Source organism: Mastomys coucha, unplaced genomic scaffold, assembly GCF_008632895.1.
Source record: "Mastomys coucha isolate ucsf_1 unplaced genomic scaffold, UCSF_Mcou_1 pScaffold6, whole genome shotgun sequence".
NCBI lineage: Eukaryota > Metazoa > Chordata > Mammalia > Rodentia > Muridae > Mastomys > Mastomys coucha.
Window position 1 is genome coordinate 102371513 of NW_022196912.1, and position 17457 is coordinate 102388969.

The 17457-nt window shown below is 49.6% G+C and overlaps 1 protein-coding gene across 2 annotated transcripts in view; it reads right to left on the reverse strand.

Moving 5' to 3' along the window:
- Positions 1-1771: 1771 nt before the first annotated feature.
- Positions 1772-17457, reverse strand: part of Ism2 (isthmin 2) — a 22104-nt gene continuing 6418 nt past the window's right edge. The window contains exons 2-6 of one of the 2 annotated variants that reach the window (XM_031357059.1): positions 10572-10817; positions 8216-8576; positions 5574-5714; positions 5221-5304; positions 1772-3346 (exon numbers count right to left, since the gene is read on the reverse strand). In XM_031357059.1, coding sequence (XP_031212919.1) covers positions 2829-3346; positions 5221-5304; positions 5574-5714; positions 8216-8576; positions 10572-10817 — 1350 coding nt within the window. In that variant the 3' untranslated portion in view covers positions 1772-2828. The remainder of the gene's footprint in view (positions 3347-5220; positions 5305-5573; positions 5715-8215; positions 8577-10571; positions 10818-17457) is intronic. The other variant, XM_031357060.1, reaches the window with a different exon arrangement.

The following is a 17457-nucleotide window of genomic DNA, read 5'->3' on the forward strand; positions in this document are numbered from 1 at the left end:
GTCAGAAAGGTGCGTGACATAAGGCTGAGCTGAAGAGAAGGGCCTTCTCTGATTTCAAGGCCTCTTGGATCTGACGCTAGCACTTCTAAAGCACCCCTGTCAGAGGGTCAGTGACCCCGCCCGCCATTGGTGCCTTTCCTCCTGCACAGGTGTTCCATCAGCTTGTAGCCACCTGCACAGGGTCTTTCTCTTTTGTGAAGATTGAATAAACTATTTCCTGGCAGAGCTGCTATCCACCCCCAACCCCAGCAAGACGCCCTGCAACTCCTCTTTCTCTCACCTGGGGCTTGATTTAGCAAGGCACTAAGATGATGTTTAAGTGCCAAGATACAATTTCTACTAAAAAGGAGCTAAACCCCCAGGTGTCTAGGGAGGGAACCTGGGGTGCTTTCTTTTAAAAAAAGTGTCTGCTAAGACAATTAAAATGAACAAAAGGTGGCAGTTGTGCCTGTAGTCCCACTGTGCAGGGGCTGGAAGAAGGGGATCACTTGAGCTTAGGAACTGGTGGCCCACCTGAGCAAGCAAGAAAGACCCCTGTCAGAAACACAAAATGTGCCTGTCCTCTGGGTGTGTGTGTGTATCACCAGGACTTGCATCCAAGGTTTCATGCATGCTAGGCAGGTGCTCTACCCCTGAGCTACACATCCAGTCCTATTGTTTCCCCCTGCTCCCCTGGGGACTAAACTGAGTCTCAAAGTAACCCAATCTGCTTTCTCTATTTTCAGTTGCTCTGCTCCCAGCATTTCCAGGCCTGGAAACCACACCTTCCTGCAGAAGGACCATGGGGCGGGGGTTGGGCTCTTAAATGACCAACAGCAGTAATACCTACCTTCTCCGTGGTGGGCTCCAGTCTCCCTGCAGGGTGGTGGATTTGCCCTTAGTCCCCAAGGGAAGAACTTTATAAGAACTTGATGGTCTAATATCTCTAGCTCCTGACAGACAGTTGGTAAATTACTTTGATGTGTAGACAGGGAGATGTTTTAAAACTCATAATCCAGCTGGGCAGTGGTGGCACATGCTTTTAATCCCAGCACTTTGGAGGCCAAGGCAGGCAGATTTCTGTGAGTTTGAGACCAGCCTGGTCTACAGACTGAGGTCCAGGACAGCCAGGGCCACACAGTGAGACTCTATCTCAAACAAAACAAAACAAAACAATCCTAACAAACAAAAACAACAAGAAAGACTTTATAGCCCTCCTGTCTCAGCATCCAAAGGGCTAGGATTATGGGCTGAATTCCTTAGGTAACAAGTGTCGTGAACCTGGCTCCTACCTGATGACCTGAGCTCCTGCTGCCCTGACACATTAATATTCTCCTTGCAACAGAACGTATTTAGACAGACTAACATAACATAACATCCTGACATAACTCTTTCCTTCCCCAAATGCCAGGGATGACAGTAGAGTGTCTGATGAGGGTATTGGTCCACCTCTCATTTTCAGGTTGGACCCCCTCCAAGCCAGTCATGTGGAGAAGTGGCACCACTTCCCTGTGGAGTAAATGCAGTTTACCCATGCCATAGATTTGGAGTTTTGTGCCTCTGAGGTCTAGCCAGCTCCTAGACAGGCTCAAAGGTGGCCCTTTCTGGGTGTGAAAGGGATGTGGTTAAGTCTCTGCGTTCATGGAGCGCTGAGGGCAGCTGCTTCAGGAAAAGGAAAGGAGCTGGCTGTGGCCTTGGTGATCACAAAGCCAGCCAATGGGAGCTTGAGCTGGGCGATATGAGCCTCTGCATCCTCCACCCTGCCAGGCCCCAAATCCTTTATCAAACTGGATGTGAAAATAAAGTGCTTTATTGCTGAGGATCCCAGGACAGCTTCCGGACAGCTGTGGATGGGGCTGGAACTCAAGTTCCCTACCAAGCCCCTTTGGAGATTTGTGAATGGAAACAGAAAGTCTACAATATTTCAGCTCCAGAAAAACCAAGGAAGTGTGGTTTGGGGATGAGAGGTGTCTGGGCAGAGGCACGGGTGTGCTGGGAGCCAACACACCCATCTCCCAACTCCAAGTCCAGTGCTTTCAGTGGTGCTACATGGGGGTATTAAGTGGGCCACTGATGTGGGTACCACTACCACAAAATAGCCCACATCCAACACCGGGACTGTCTGCCCTGTCAAACTTGCTCCTGGCACGTGATACCCTCCTGAACCCACCTCTAGTACTGAACTCATCCCAAGCATGGTTGCCCTGGCTGTGGCAAGCCAGCACATGTCTATCGTCTGGGGACAGAACAGAGGAGGACCAGAAACAGCTGGTGGTTCCCTGACTGGAACCAATCTCCCCTCAGCTCCACTGATGTCCTGAGCCCCACTGATGGCCTTATAGCATGGGACAGGGTAGAAGAAGCTGTGTGCCATAAGGAGGGGTGGTTGCTCTGGTTCTGCTAGTCCAGCAAAAAGCAGCTGTAGTGTCAAATGAAAGGACTGTCCTTTCTTGTCCCACCCCTCCCTGTGTTCTTCCGCAACTGGCCATAGGGTGGGGGTCCAAGGGATTCACAAGAGATCCTGGGAACTGGGATGTATCTGGACCACCCTGGCTCAACCCCGAACAGAGGGAAAGGCAGAAGAGGCCTTGTTCTGAGAGAGAGGGGAAAGGGCTCATGGTCAAGCTCGGATAGCTCCTCCCCTTCCCAACACATCCCAGGGGCCTTATGCCTGACACATCCTCCAACCTTCTCACCAAACCTTGAGATGCCTGGGTTCTTCTGACTCAGGGTCTCAAGAGGCGGCAGGTGGGTATGCATGCCTGATGGCCTCTCAGATGAGCCCTAATACTTGCCCAGTCTGGGCAGGGGCAGGGTAAAGGGCAGAAGGACCATTCTCTAATTCCTCTTCAGTACTCTTTGGCCTCTTGCAGTTGAGCCAGGTACTCTTCCTCTGGTGGGTTGTCTGCACAGGCCCGGCCATTGTTGGGGGGGCGCACAGTGTGGTAGCGGCTCCAGTCCCCCTTACACAGGATCCAGGGCAGCGTATCTACCTTGAAGTGCAGCTCAGGTGAAAAGTCGGTGCTGACTAGGTCCGGAGCCCCTGCCCCTTTGCCGCGGGTCAGCAACCGGCTGCCTTCATCATAGCAGCAGTGCTGGGCAGCCAATGTGCTGCTCTCGCCAGACAGCATGGAGCGCAGGCAGAAGCGTGCGGTGGGCTGGTAGATGTCCAGGCGCTCCTGTGGGCCACTCGCATCCCGCCACTGGAAGCTGCGGCCCTGATGCTCGTCCTGCAGGCTCACAGCATTGTACACCGCCTCCAGAGGGTATGCACAGGGGCAACTGGGCAGGTCCTCTAGCACTTGGCTCAGGTACTTAGCTAGGAAGTCACTCTTGCAGTTCAGCCACTTCTCGCAGCTGTCCACATCTGCAGAGGGTAAAGAGGCACAGGAGAGTGCTTCTCAGAGATGCCTCACACACACACACACACACACACACACACACACACACACACACACTGCCCCAGGCCCTTGGTAAGCAAGGAGGCTGACCAAGGTCAGTCACGTGGAGAGAAAGTGCAAACCCCAGCTGGGGCTTAGGAAGGCCTTGGGAGCAGAAGTAGGATTCAAGAAAGATATGGAGGAGGCTGAAGAGATGGCTCCGTGGTTAAGAGCACTGACTGCTCTTCCAAAGAACCTGGGTTCAATGCCCAGCATCTACATGGCAGCTCACAACTGTCTGTAACTCCAAGATCTGACACCCTCGCATAGACATACATGCAGGCAAAACACTAATGTACATAAAATAAAAATAAATTATTTTTTAAAAAAAAAGACATAGAGCAGATAAGGGATACCCCACACCATCCCATCCAGGCACCTGAAGCAGAGGACTTTCTTGGACTGGAAGCCCCCTGAGGGACACTGACATCATCTTTTAGGTCCTGGGAGGGGGCTGGGATACTCGGGGATATGTTTTTGTTGTTGTTTTTTGCTGTTTTTGTTCTATGAGGCAGGGTCTCACATTTTCTAAGCTGGTCTCAAACTTGCTAGGTAGTTGAGGATGACTTTGAACTTTCAATTCTCCTGTCTCCTTCTTCCAAGTGCTAAGATTACAGACACTCATTACACACCCAGTAGGTGCCCTGCTGGGATTGGGGGGGGGGCATGAGTGCTAGTCAAGCTTTCTCCCTGCTGAGCTAGCTTCCTCTCCAACTGAGACGGCAGCCTTTGTCTTGCTTTTCATTTTACTCATTTTATGTGCATGGATGTTTGCCTACATGTATGTTTGTGTATCACATATGTGCAGAGCCCGCGGAGGAGAGAAGAATATGTCAGATTCTCTCAGACTGAAGCCTCCATGTGGGTGCTAGAAATTGAACCTTGGTTCTCTGGGAGAGCAGCCAGTGCTCTTTTGATAGTTGAACCATCTCTCCAGCTCAAAGAGACAAGAGATTTTTAACCAAGAGGTATTTCAGTGTTTCAGGGTTTTAGCCACTGGTCTGCTCTCCTTTTTCCTTCTCTCTCTCTCTCTCTCCCCTAAAAGAAATGGTCTCATGTAGTTAAAAGCTGTCTTGAATCTCGACCCAATTGTTTCCACTTGCTGATCAATAATTCTCCTCCTCCTCCTCCTCCTTCTCCTCTTTTGGTTTTTCAAGACTGAGTTTCTCTGTCTGTCTGTCTACACTGGCTCTGTAGACAAGGCTGGCCTCAATCTCAGGCTTGCCTCTGCCTCCCAAGTGTTGGGATTAAAGGCCTTCCCACTAACACCTGTCTGATTGACTCTTCTTAACCTCCTTTCTTAGGGCTCAGCTGTTCTGGGCTTCCTGTAGCTCCTTATTTCTGCTGCCTCCTCTCCTCTCTCCCTGGGACATGGCACAGGTTCAGGAAGCTCACATTTCATTTTGTGGAACTTAAGACTCATGAGCCATGCCTTAGGGGGTGCAGATAAGGCCCAAGAACACCAGCACGAAGTGTGCTGGCAAAGCAAGGCCTATGCTCTGCTTGCCTGCAAGAAGCAACCCAGGATACTGGAACCCTGGCTCATTCTGACAGGCACCTCCCCAGATGGAGCCCACCAGGGAGAAGAAACAGGCCCCTCTTTCCTTTACCCTCAGCATCCCTTCTGGGGTTCCCATCCATGCCTCCTACCTCGTAGGAACCTGGAGCTGGGCAAGGATACTAGGCTCCAACCCCACCCACAGGAAGATGGGCTCAGTGACTCCTGCTATACACTGATGCCCCGTCCTCCCAAGAGAGAGGGTCCCTAAGACCCAACAGCAAGGTCTAACCCCCAACTAACCTGGATCAAGCATATCCGTTGCATTGTGGGCAAGGGGCTGCCACCCCTCACTGGGAAAGCCCAACGTGTTCTCCTCTGTGGTGCCTTTGGGAAGAGAGGAGGCCAGGCTGGTGGTGCCCCAGGGTACTCTGTGCTCCCAATAAGGAAGCCCAGCCCTCACTAGGCTCTTGGTGCCCACAGCAGCTGAGACAGGCCTGGGACAGGACCACCATATTCGTGAGCTTCCCGTACCCCACTCTGAAGCCCACCCTTCCTACAAGTATCCCATCTTCACATTCCCAAGGAAGCAAGGTCACAGTGTGAGCCCTATTACCCACTCCTGTGCGGGGGAGAGGGGAAAGAGCTCATCTCACCAGGACAGGGGGGAAGGTCGCAGACTCGGGATTCTGTGGCTGTACAGGCATAGCTGCAGAGCCGTGTTCTCTGCTGGTGGCCGCTGCCGCAGCTCCCATTGCAGGGAGACCAGGTACTCCACTCTTCCTGGGGTTCATAGTCTGGGTTGAAGTAAGGGGCCAAGAGGAGTGTACTCAGCCGCAGGGCACACTGTTGTAAATTGGCAAAGGGCATCCCTTTATCCCTGGCCAGTGTATGGAGCATGACTGGATCCCAGCCCCACCTGTCTCCTCAGTTAGATGTCCTTGTGCAGTGAATAGACCGTGCAAATGAGTCAAGAGGTCCTATGGATACAGAATAAACTTGGGTCTAGAAGCCCAAGGACTCTATCAGTGTGACCTTAGGAAGCCCACTAACATTTCTGAGCTAGTGTTTTCATGTCCATCAGAACCAAGGAAGAAGAGTCGATAGTGTGCTTGTCTAGCATACATACAGCCTTGAGTACCATCCCCGCCGCCAAGTATGGTGATGAATGCATGCAATCCCAGCAGTGGGGACTCGACGGAAGAGGGATAAGAAATCCAAGGTCGCGCTGGAGAGATGGCTTAATGGTTAAGGGTGATGACTGCTCTTCCAGAGGTCCTGAGTTCAATTCCCAGCAACCACATGGTGGCTCACAACCATCTGTAATGGGATCTGATGCCCTCTTCTGGGGTGTCTAAAGACAGCCACGGTGTATTCATATAAATTAAATAAATAAGTAAATCTTAAAAAGAAAGAATGAATGAAAGAAAGGAGAAAGAGAAAGAAAGAAGAAAGAAAGGAAGGAAGGAAGCAAGCAAGCAAGCAAGCAATTTAAGGTCACCCTTGGCTATATATTGAGTTTGAAGCCATCCTGGGAATACTCTGTCTCAAATAATAACAAAGAGGAGAAGGAGATGGAAATGAAGTGGGGGCTGGATTATTAAAGATTCTTCTAAGGCTGGACAGATGGCTCAGCGGTTAAGAGCACTGACTGCTTTTCCAGAGGTCCTGAGTTCAATTCCCAGCAACCACATGATGGCTCACAACCATCCACAATGAGATCTGATGCCCTCTTCTTGTGTGTCTGAAGACAGTGACAAAGTACTCACATACATAAAATAAATGAATCTTTAAATAAATCTTTAAAGAAAGAAAGAAAGGAAAGAAGGAAGGAAGGAAGGAAGGAAGATTGACTCTCCTGACTCCCTCTCCTGATCTGAGGAAGCTCAGACCCCCAGGCCCAGGCCTGTGCTCTGAGGCTCAGTGTGGAATGTCACACACAGGTCTGCACACCTGTTCTCTTCTAGCTTCCTGAAGACAGGCCTCAGGCCAGCTACCACCAGCAGGAGGAAGATGAAGGGAGAAAAGCTGAAACTCCCGGAAAGGTCTGTTTACATTCCTTTAGGAAACTAGGAAGAGCTTTTGTGATTCAGTCTTAATCCTGGGTGCCTCAGGGATGCTTGGAGAGTGAGTGAGACTGAACTCAGAAGTTAAAGGAGGTCAAATGTGAGGAGTACACAAGGCCTTCCCAGCCATCCCAGCAGGCTGTGGGCATCAGAAGGCATAACAGAAGAGCCAGGAAGTGCCTTATCACATGCGGATGTTTGTGCTCATACTCTTGGCATATGTGTGCGCATGTGGCATGAGTGTTTGTGTGCTCATATAAGTGGAGGTACACATGTTCTCGAGAATACATGTCTACATGTGTGGGTAGGCCCGAGGTTGACATGGGATATGTTTTTAAATAACTTTCTACTTTACATATGGACACAGGGCCCCTCGCTAAACCCAGAGCTTGCCCCTTTCAGCTAGTGTGGCCAGTTAGCTCGTTCTGGGAGAATTGCCTATCTCTGCCTCCAACATGCTGGGGCTCCAGGTGTGCTGCTGCTGCTCATCTAGCTGTTTATTTCCCCCTAAGAGTTGAACTCTGGTCTTCACACTTGCATTACAACAGGTGAGTATTCATCCCTTGGACCATCTCAACAGCCCAACCGGTTTTGTTTTTGTTTTTTGTTTTGTTTTGTTTTGTTTTTTTTGAGGCAGGGTCTCTAGGTAGCTCAGGCAGGGCTGGAACTCACTACACAGCCCAGCCTGACCTCTCTCAGTCTCCTTCCTCAGCCTCTTGAATCCTAAGGCTTTGGTTGGTGTACTACCAGGCCCAGCTGTACATAAGCTTGTTTACTTCCTATTACAATCAATCCTAGGCCATTTAGAAACATTACTGTCTGTTTTAGAAAGGACAGAACTGAGATACACAGAGGTCAAGTGATTCACCTGGGAACGCTCAGCTGTAGAGCACTGGGGTGAGTGAATATTCAAACTCATTATCTAAAAATGAGATTTGTTGTGACAAAACGTAGGGTACTTTTCAGTGTTGTAGGAACTGATAAAATATGAATATTTAAACTGTTAAATAGCTTTTGCTTAGAGAAGCTCGGGGCTGTTGCGCAAGTCAAATATTGCAGAAAAATAAACCCTTAATGCTGAGAGTCACTTTTGAACTGTCAACGGAATCTGCACAGGCCAGGCTGCGGGCCTGCCCAGTGCTCCCTGCCTGGGAGGTTCTCCTCCCCTCCAACTCATTCCCACTCTGGACCTCGTAGGGCAACAGCTGGGGATGCCAAGCCAGACTACTCACCGTAGCTGTCTGGTCCCCGGAAGTCCTGGTTCTGAGGACCCAACCAGCCATAGTCCCAGTTGTCTATGGCCCCACTGGACCAAGGCTCCTCATCCTCATCTTCTTCAGTTGCCCCTTGGTCCTCACCCTCGCTGTACTCCACAGCATAGTCCTTTCCGTCTTCCTCCTCTGCTTCCCCTGGAGCCCTGTCTTTGAGGCCAGTGGCTCCTTCTTCACCTTCCTGGTAGCCCCAGAAGAGGGGCCAAAAGAGCTCCCCGGTGGGCAACCAGCTAGGGGCACGCAGGGGCCAGAGATGGCTGGGCTCAGAAGGCAGGTCCATCTCAACTTCAGCCTGAGGGTCCTGCACCACCTCGATGGTCACCTGTGGGAAGGTCAGATGTGTGCCAGAGAGGGCAGGCTCAGCAGAGGGCTCCAGACAGGAGAAGATGAGTTTGAACCGGAAGTCAAGTCCCACCCTTGACACCAAGCCTGCAACCTTTCTTGCCTCACCGTGGCCTTTCAGTGAGCAAGGGACAGGGGGTAGGACTTTTTGCAGGTCAGAACCACTGGAATGTAGATGCACTGAGGCAAATCTAGCAGATACCAGACCCAATGGTTTAGGAGAAGCTGTTTGGAATCCTGCCTCTACCATCCATGGGCTGCTTGGCCTCGGGGACCAGAAACAGCCCAGAAGAGGGGAGGCGGCGGGGTGGGGATGAGAAGTAAGGTCCTGTGTCAGATCACCTTCAGGAGTGTTCCAACTGCACTAACCATGTAATTGGAACCACTGCCGTGGATATGAATTTTAACATTATTCTCAGGCACTTTCAAATAAGAAGAGGTCACAGAACAAAATTCAGGGGGGTTGGGGGGAGGGAGAAGAACAGCAAAATACAAAGAAGAACGTGAGCTGGATGTGGTGGTGATAATTTCAATCCCAGCTCTTGGGGTGTAGAGGCAGGCATATCTCTGTGAGTGTGAGGCCAGCCTGGTCTACAGAGTGAGTTCCAGGACAGCCAAAGCTATACAGAGAAACCTGGTCTTGAAACACCACCACCCAAAGAAGGAAGTTGAGCATCACCTGTATGACTGGCATTCATCACTAGTGGGGACACTTGCAATTTTTGTGTGAATGTGCACTTTAAAAAAAAAAAAAATACAACCTGGGCAGTGGTGGCGCACGCCTTTAAACCCAGCACTTGGGAGGCAGAGGCAGGCGGATTTCTGAGTTCGAGGCCAGCCTGGTCTACAGAGTGAGTTCCAGGACAGCCAGGGCTACATAGAGAAACCCTGTCTCGAAAACCAAAAATAAACAAACAAACAAACAAACAAATAAATAAATACAAGCAGACAGATAGGCTTTAAAATAATTGTAAAATGTTCTGCACTTTTGTTTGCTTGTTTGATTTTGTTTTTTTGAGACAGGGTTTCTCTGTGTAGCCCTGGCTGTCCTGGAACTCACTCTGTACACCAGGCTGGCCTCGAACTCAGAAATCCGCCTGCCTCTGCCTCCCAATGCTGGGATTAAAGGTGTGCGCCACCACTGCCTGGCATGTTCTATACTTTTGCAGGCTTTCTTTTGGATGATAGTATATGAACTGGTAAATCTGCTCTCCTTGAAGATTCAGGATAGGCAGCACAGGACTTCTAGCTGGCTTTCCTGGAGCACCCTTTCGTGGGCTTTCCCTTGTTCCAGCCTTCCCCATTTCAAACTGAATCCCTTTCCTGCATGCAGTCAGGTTTTTGGGCCAAGTGTGGGGAGGTCGGTCACACCTATAGGACATTCTAACAGGTCTCTACCACATTCTAGGACCCATGGCAGAATCAGGGGCAGGGTATCCATACACTCAGTCCTCAAGACAGTTCTGCTGGCTTTGTCCCCTGCTACATCCGGGGTCAAGGCTTCAGAGCCAAGAGACTCTCTGGCAAGCAGAGGTGCAGATACTCTTCCTACAATGCGTTAGGAGTCCACTGTCGGGCTGGCGAGATGGCTCAGCAGGTAAGAGCACTGACTGCTCTTCCGAAGGTCCTGAGTTCGGATCCCAGCAACCACATGGTGGCTCACAACCACCCGTAATGAGATCTGATGCCCTCTTCTGGTGCATCTGAAGACAGCTACAGTGAATTACATCGGAGCGAGTGGGGCCAGTAGAAGGTCCTAAGTTCAATTCCCAGCAGCCACACACATGATAGCTCACGGCCATCTGTACAGCTATAGTATACTCATACACATAAAAAAATAAAAATAAAAATAAAAATAAAAATGAAAAGGAGTCCACTGTCTTCACACAGCCAGCAGGAGAATAGGGTGAGGTGCAGTTGCCACCCTAGCACCTCCTAGAGGTCCCCTAGACAAACAACCACTCTATAGGCTCACCTGGATATTGGGGTTTGGTGCACTCAAGTCTGTGTCGGCCAACCCTGGCAGCTTCTGCAGCTCCAGCAGCAGGGGTGTGTGTTCCAGGGTCCTGGGAGGGGTGGTTGTACCCAAAGTCAGAGCTGCTGGCTCAGGGACGGTCTGGCACCCGGGTTGACATGGTTCTGCCTGCAGATGGTCTCCAGGGAATGCTGGTGTTGTGTCCTTAGCCTTGGGGGAGCTGAGATCTGGTGGTACAGGTGAGGCCTAGGGAGAGAAGAAAAGCAGGAAGCCTGGGCCTGGCTGGCTCACACACTCACCTGTGACTGTGAGCATCTGACATCTGATGTATATGCTTAGAAAGTTTTAATGGCCCTAGTGGGTAAGTGGGGTGCATCTAAGCAGAAAAAAATGGACTGTGTTCACTAAGTGGTTTTTTTTTCAACCCTTTTTTTTTCCTGTGTCTGCATGTGTGTATGCCACATAGGGCTCTAATAAGCATGTAGAGCTTTCAGGAGTAGATTCTCTTCTTCCACATGGGTTCAAGGGGATCAGGTGTGACAGCAATGCCCTTACCCACTGAGCATCTTGCCAGCCCACAAAGCTTTTGACAGCAGAGGCCAGGATGCACTAGCTACACAGTCCAGTTTACTCATCTTTTTTTTTTTTCTTTTTGGTTTTTCGAGACAGGGTTTCTCCATGTAGCCCCTGCTGTCCTGGAACTCACTCTGTAGGCCAGGCTGGCCTTGAACTCAGAAATCCACCTGCCTCTGCCTCCCAAGTGCTGGGATTTAAGGCGTTGCCACCACTGCCTGGCCACTTTACTCATCTTACAGATGAAGAGACTCAGAAGGAGGAAACAGTTAGCCACACCAGTCGCTCCAAAGTGCTGTTTTAAGTCCCCTGCCTCACATCCTTGCCTTCTTACTCTATATTCCCCATCACCACCCTGCCACACACACACAAAGAACAGAAAGATTCCCAGGGAAGAGCCTGGTCATACTGGGGTGTGGGCAGCAGGCCTGCTCCTGTCCCTTCTGTATAACCCAGACATATGGTCCTGTCCTCAGAATCTACTCAGTGGCAAATTCCTTGGCATCTCCTCTGGCCTGCTTGACCTTATACCTCATTTCTTCTAGTCTGCTCACCTGAGTATCTGTTAGCTAGGCTGTTCCTCTACCAGTTGTACATGGTGTCTGTTTTGTTTGTTTGTTTGTTTTCGAGACAGGGTTTCTCTGTGTAGCCCTGGCTGTCCTGGAACTCACTCTGTAGACCAGGCTGGCCTCAAACTCAGAAATCCTCCTGCCTCTGCCTCCCAAGTGCTGGGATTAAAGACCTGTGCCACCACCACCCAGCCCAAGGCTACTCTTATAAAAGAAAGCATTTAATTGGGGGGGGCGGGGGCTGGCTTAGAGTTCCAGAGGTTAGCCCATTGTCATCATGGCAGCAGGCAGGAAGCCAGGCATGATGCTGGAGGAGTAGCTGAGATTTTACATCCTAATCTACAGGCTGAGAGAAAGAGAAGCTGGGCCTGTCTTAGACTTTTGAAACCTCAAAGCCCACCTACAGAGACACACTTCCTCCAACAAGGCCACGCCTACTGCAGCAGGGCCATACCTCCTAATCCTTCTCAAATAGTGCCACTCCCTGATGACTAAGAATTCAAATATGTGGCCTATGGGAGCCATTCTTATTCAAAGTGCCCAAGCCAGAACTATCTTTTGTCAGTTGAGAAGGTGAGGGGAAGACCCCCTGGCTGTTCCTAGATGCTCTTCAGCTTTCACCTCAGATAATAGACATTGGGCAGTCTCTACCCATACCTATTTCTGTTCCCTTGGCAAGGCAGGAGGAGCTCCTTCCAGGTTCACCCTAGGCCCCAGCCTTGCCCCTTTTCACCCAGTCTCTGGTGCAGCATGGGGCAACTTCTTCTGAAGAATCAGGTAAGAATGGCCCCAAAGGCCAGTTCTGCTTTCTACCTAGGCCTTCAATGAAGTGAGTACCCTGTCAAACAAGAATGAGAAGTCCTACATAAAAGGAAAGTTATCATTTTCTTACTAGACATGTCCACAGCATGTACTGTGTAGCAGGCACTATTTGTGTGTGTGTGTGTGTGTATGTGTGTGTGCGCGCGCTCGCGCACGCACGCGCTCGTTTGTTCACATGTGCAGATGCACATGTGTGCATGCCTGTGGAAGCTGGAGTATAGCTTTGGCTGTCATTCTTCAGATATTATCCACCTTTAAAAATATTGTTTTTAGGCCAGTAGTGGCACACATCTTTAATCCCAGCACTCGGGAGGCAGAGACAGGCAGATCTCTGTGAGTTCAAGGCCAGCCTGGTCTACAGAGTAAATTCCAGGACAGCTAAGGCTACACAGAGATACTCTGTCTCAAAAATACAAAAGAGAAAAAAAAGAAAATTAAATTTTTATTTTATGTATATGAGTGTTTTGCCTGCCTCTGTCTGAGTGCTGAGATTAAAGGCGTGTGCCACCACACCCAGTCCTATAAAGATAGGATCTCTCACGTAGCTGAGGCTGGCCTTGAACATCTGACCTTCCTGCTTCTACCTAACAAAAATGTGCCACCATACCTGTTTTTATGTGGTGCCAGGGCTCCATCCCAGGGCTTCTTGTATGCTAGCTGAATACTCCATTACCTGAGCCACACATGCAATTTCTCATCCTAAACACTCCATTATGCATGCATCTACCAACCCTGTCTACAGGCAGGTAGGTACTAGTTCCCATTCCACCTTTTTAGACGATAGCAGTGAAGGTACAGAGGGGCAAATGCCCTTCCTGAGGTCACACAGATGTTGAGTGAGGGAGCCAAGGTTTGAACCAGGCAGTCTGGGACCAGGGTTCATTCTACAGGACCACAGGTTAGGAATACTGAGTCTGTTCCTCACTCACTTTAGCTGCTCAACCAGTCTAGATAATTTTTTCTCTCTCATTCTCTCTTCTCTTGCAAAGTTGCAAACAGAGATTCAAACTCTGTCTCTTCTACTTGGATACCCCTTTCTGTGGCCTCCAAGGTTCCAACACCAAACGCTTGATGTCATACATCTGCCCTCTCAGCCTTGGGGTCAGCTTCTTGCTGGGTCAAAGCAACATGGTACAGGTGGATGGTGCCGAGTGGGGACAGCCCTCTTCGGACTCGTCTGGAGACCCAAGCATCTCTGATATTGCCTTCCTGTAGCACATCTCCATAGCCTGACTCCCCTGACTCCCCTACTCAGAGACCCCACTCTGCTGCAGCCTCAGCCACATATAGGTAATCTTGAGTGGCTTTGGTGGCTGGTCTGGAAGCCCTGTCACAAGGAGGAGGTGGTGGGTTACAGTGGTGAAGCTGTGATTTTCATCTGGGAAAGGCTTACTAAGTTTGAAGATATGAGTGACTTTGGGGGATGGGGGTGGCACCTAGTAGCCAGAGGCCAGAAATGCTGCTATGCAGAGTAGTAACTACCTGATGTGAACTCTGACCTTTGACCCTTACCTACAACATGGGAACAATAATGGCAGAGAGCCTAGCCCGGACCCTGCTATTCTGAAGGCATGCAGAACATTGCTTCTCATCCCTCCCCACCATCTTCTCTCCCAGTCCCCAAGGACAACTAAAGCCAGGGAAAGCCCTGACCTTGGGTCCTAGCTGCCCAGGCTGCCCTTCCTCCTCCATATACTCCAGGAGCCTCTTGGACTGTAAAGCAGCCTCTAGGGACTGTTGGGGTTCGAGAAGAACAGAGAAGTCCTATGTGGAGATTCTTGAGGTGCCTACTCTAAAAAGAGCTAAAAACAGGTGGTTCTTATGGAAGGTGATCCTGGGAGACACAGCAGGGACTGGAAGAGAAAGACTAGGGGAATGTGGGAGCTAACAGAATGTCACTGAGCTGGAACCACAGTGGGCATCAGGAGCTCTCTGTCCTAGCTGGCAACTTCGGGACCCGGGGTGGTGCCTGTTTCCCCCATAGGGGAAAGAACTGGGGTGCTTATCCACCAATTCTATCAGGCATTGGTGGATTTCAGGCTAGCTATGAACAGCTGTGGATAGACTCTACACTAGTGGAAAAAAAAAAAAATCCCAGACTGAGGCTGAAGAGTTGGCTCAGTGTTTTGTTTTTTAAAGATTTATTTTATTTATTTTATGTGTATGGATACACTGTAGCTGTACAGATGGCCATGAGGCATTATGTGTGTGGCTGCTGGGAATTGGACTCTGGACCTCTGCCACCCCTGCTTGCTCTGGCCCTGCTTACTGCCACATAATTCACACCAGAAGAGGGCATCAGATCTCATTATGGGTGGTTGTGAGCCACCATGTGGTTGCTGGGATCCGAATCCAGGACCTTCGGAAGAGCAGTCAGTGCTCTTACCCACTGAGCCATCTCACCAGCCCCTGCCTCAGTGTTTAAGAGCACTGGCAGCTCTTTCAGAGGACCCACATTCAATTCCCAGCACCCATATAGAAGCTCTGTCTGTAACTGTCTGTTACTTCAGTTCCAGGAGATTTGGTGCCCTCTTCTGGTCTCTGAGGTCATCAAGTACACAAATGGTGCCCAGACATCAAGCAGATAAAATACCCATGCACCTAAAATAATAATGGTAATAATAATGAAAAAAAGAAGAAAGAAAGAAAAACCCTCAGACTCCTGGTCATTGATTTACACCTGGATATAAGGTCTGGAAGTGCATGATGCATGAGCAGAGCAGGCCAGGAGTCCTGACCTTTAACCCTGGTACACCTGAGTTCCCATGCTTGGGTGAGCTCTACTTGGAGGCTGTCAGTCAGAGGCAGAAAGTCACCTTCTTTGTTTCCATGTCCCCAGCTCCCCATAGTGACTGATGACCTGCAGGAACTCAGTACCACCAAGTGAATAAATGAACTAGCAACCTTGAGAGGTGAACTTGACTTTCATTATGTTAATGTTCTAGAGTTCATGGAGGGCAAGAGGCTACTGGAAGAGGTTTCGATAACCACGCCAGGACTCATGTATGACTACACTTGCGAGTGCGAGTACACACACACACTCTTGCACAGGCACACACATGCATGCATGCATGCTCATGGTAATGACTCGTATGTGCAAACCCTTCTTATTCATAAGGAGCTTCCATGTTCACCATCTTCTCTGCCACTTGCATATGGCTGGAGCCCCATGACCTGATCTGGGTTCACATCCTATGCACACTTGCCAGCTTCATTCTAGTACAGCTATTGAATCTGCACTTTGGGAATTAAAAGAACAGTGGGGACCATCTGAGAGGGTTGCTGACCTTGTACTGATAACCCGTAGATGGTGACAGTGGCCCCAGGGAAGAGGGAAGACAGGCTGGGTGCGCCCCCTAGCTGGGCACTCTTCTGTAGGGTACTTTATATCTTTTTGTTTGTTTGTTTGTTTGTTGTTTTGCTTTTTTGAGATAGGGTTTCTCTGTGTAGCTCTGGCTGTCCTGGCTCTTGCTCTGTAGATCAGACTGGCCTGGAACTCAGAGATCCATCTGCCTCTGCCTCCTGAGTGCTGGGATTAACGGAATGTGACACCGCAGCCTTTACATCTCAGCTGAGTCTGAGTATGCATTCCCACTGATGCAGTTATACTCACATCCTCTGAGGCCCTGACTTGTTTAAGAATATCTATCTCAGCCTGGCGGTGGTGGCGGACGCCTTTAATCCCAGCACTTGGGAGGCAGAGGCAGGCGGATTTCTGAGTTTGAGGCCAGCCTGGTCTACAGAGTGAGTTCCAGGACAGCCAGGGCTACACAGAGAAACCCTGTCTCGAAAAACCAAAAAAAAAAAAAAAAAAAAAAAAGAATATCTATCTCTTCAGGGAGCTGAAAGGGTGACCAAGTTTGGTTCCCAGCACTCACGTAAGGCAGCTCATAATCACCTGTAACTCCAGCTCCAGAGGATCCTATGACCTCGTCTGGCCTTTAAGAGCATCTATAACCATGCACACATAACCACACAAGACAATTTAAGATATCTTTTTAAAAGAATATCTGTCAGGGGCTGGAGAGATGGCTCAGCGGTTAAGAGCACTGACTGCTCTTCCAGGGGTCCTGAGTTCAATTCCCAGAAACCACATGGTAGCTCACAACCAATTCCCTCTTCTGGTGTGTGTTTGAAGTGTACTTATATACATAAAATAAATAATTCTTTAAACATCTGTCTATAGCCAGGTGTCTTAGTCAAGGTTGTATTCCTGCACAAAACATCATGACCAAGTAGCAAATTGGAGAGGAAAGGGTTTATTCATCTTACACTTCCACATTGTTGTTCATCACCAAAAGAAAGTCAGGACTGGAACTCAAGCAGATCAGGAAGCAGGAACTGATGCAGAGGCCATGGAGGGGTGCTGCTTCCTGGATTGCTTCCCCTGTCTTACTTAGTTGGTTTCTTATAGAACCCAAGACTACCAGCCCAGAGATGGCACCACCTACCATGGGCTGGGCCCTCCCACCTTGATCACTAATTGAGACAATCCCTTACAGCTGAATCTCATGGAGGCATTTCCTCAATGAGGGGGGTCTCCTTTCTCCATGATAACTCCAGCTTGTATTAAGTTGACACACAAGACCAGCCAATACACCAGGTATGGTGGCACACATCTGTAATCCCAGCACTTGGGAGCCTGAGGTAAAAGAATCAAGGACTCAAAGCTATATAGGCTAACCTGGACTACATAGTGAGTGAGATCCTCTCTCAAGAACAAATAAACAATCAATAAACAAATAAATCACCTGTCCTTCCCCATAAGACAGCCTCTCTTATCTGCTAAATTCCTATATGGCTCCCAGAGCACATGTTCAAAATACATAGCTCCATTCTCTTGATAGACAACATCAAAACTTCTTCTGTCTATGCTGCATGTTCTCTCTCTCTCTCTCTCTCTCTCTCTCTCTCTCTCTCTC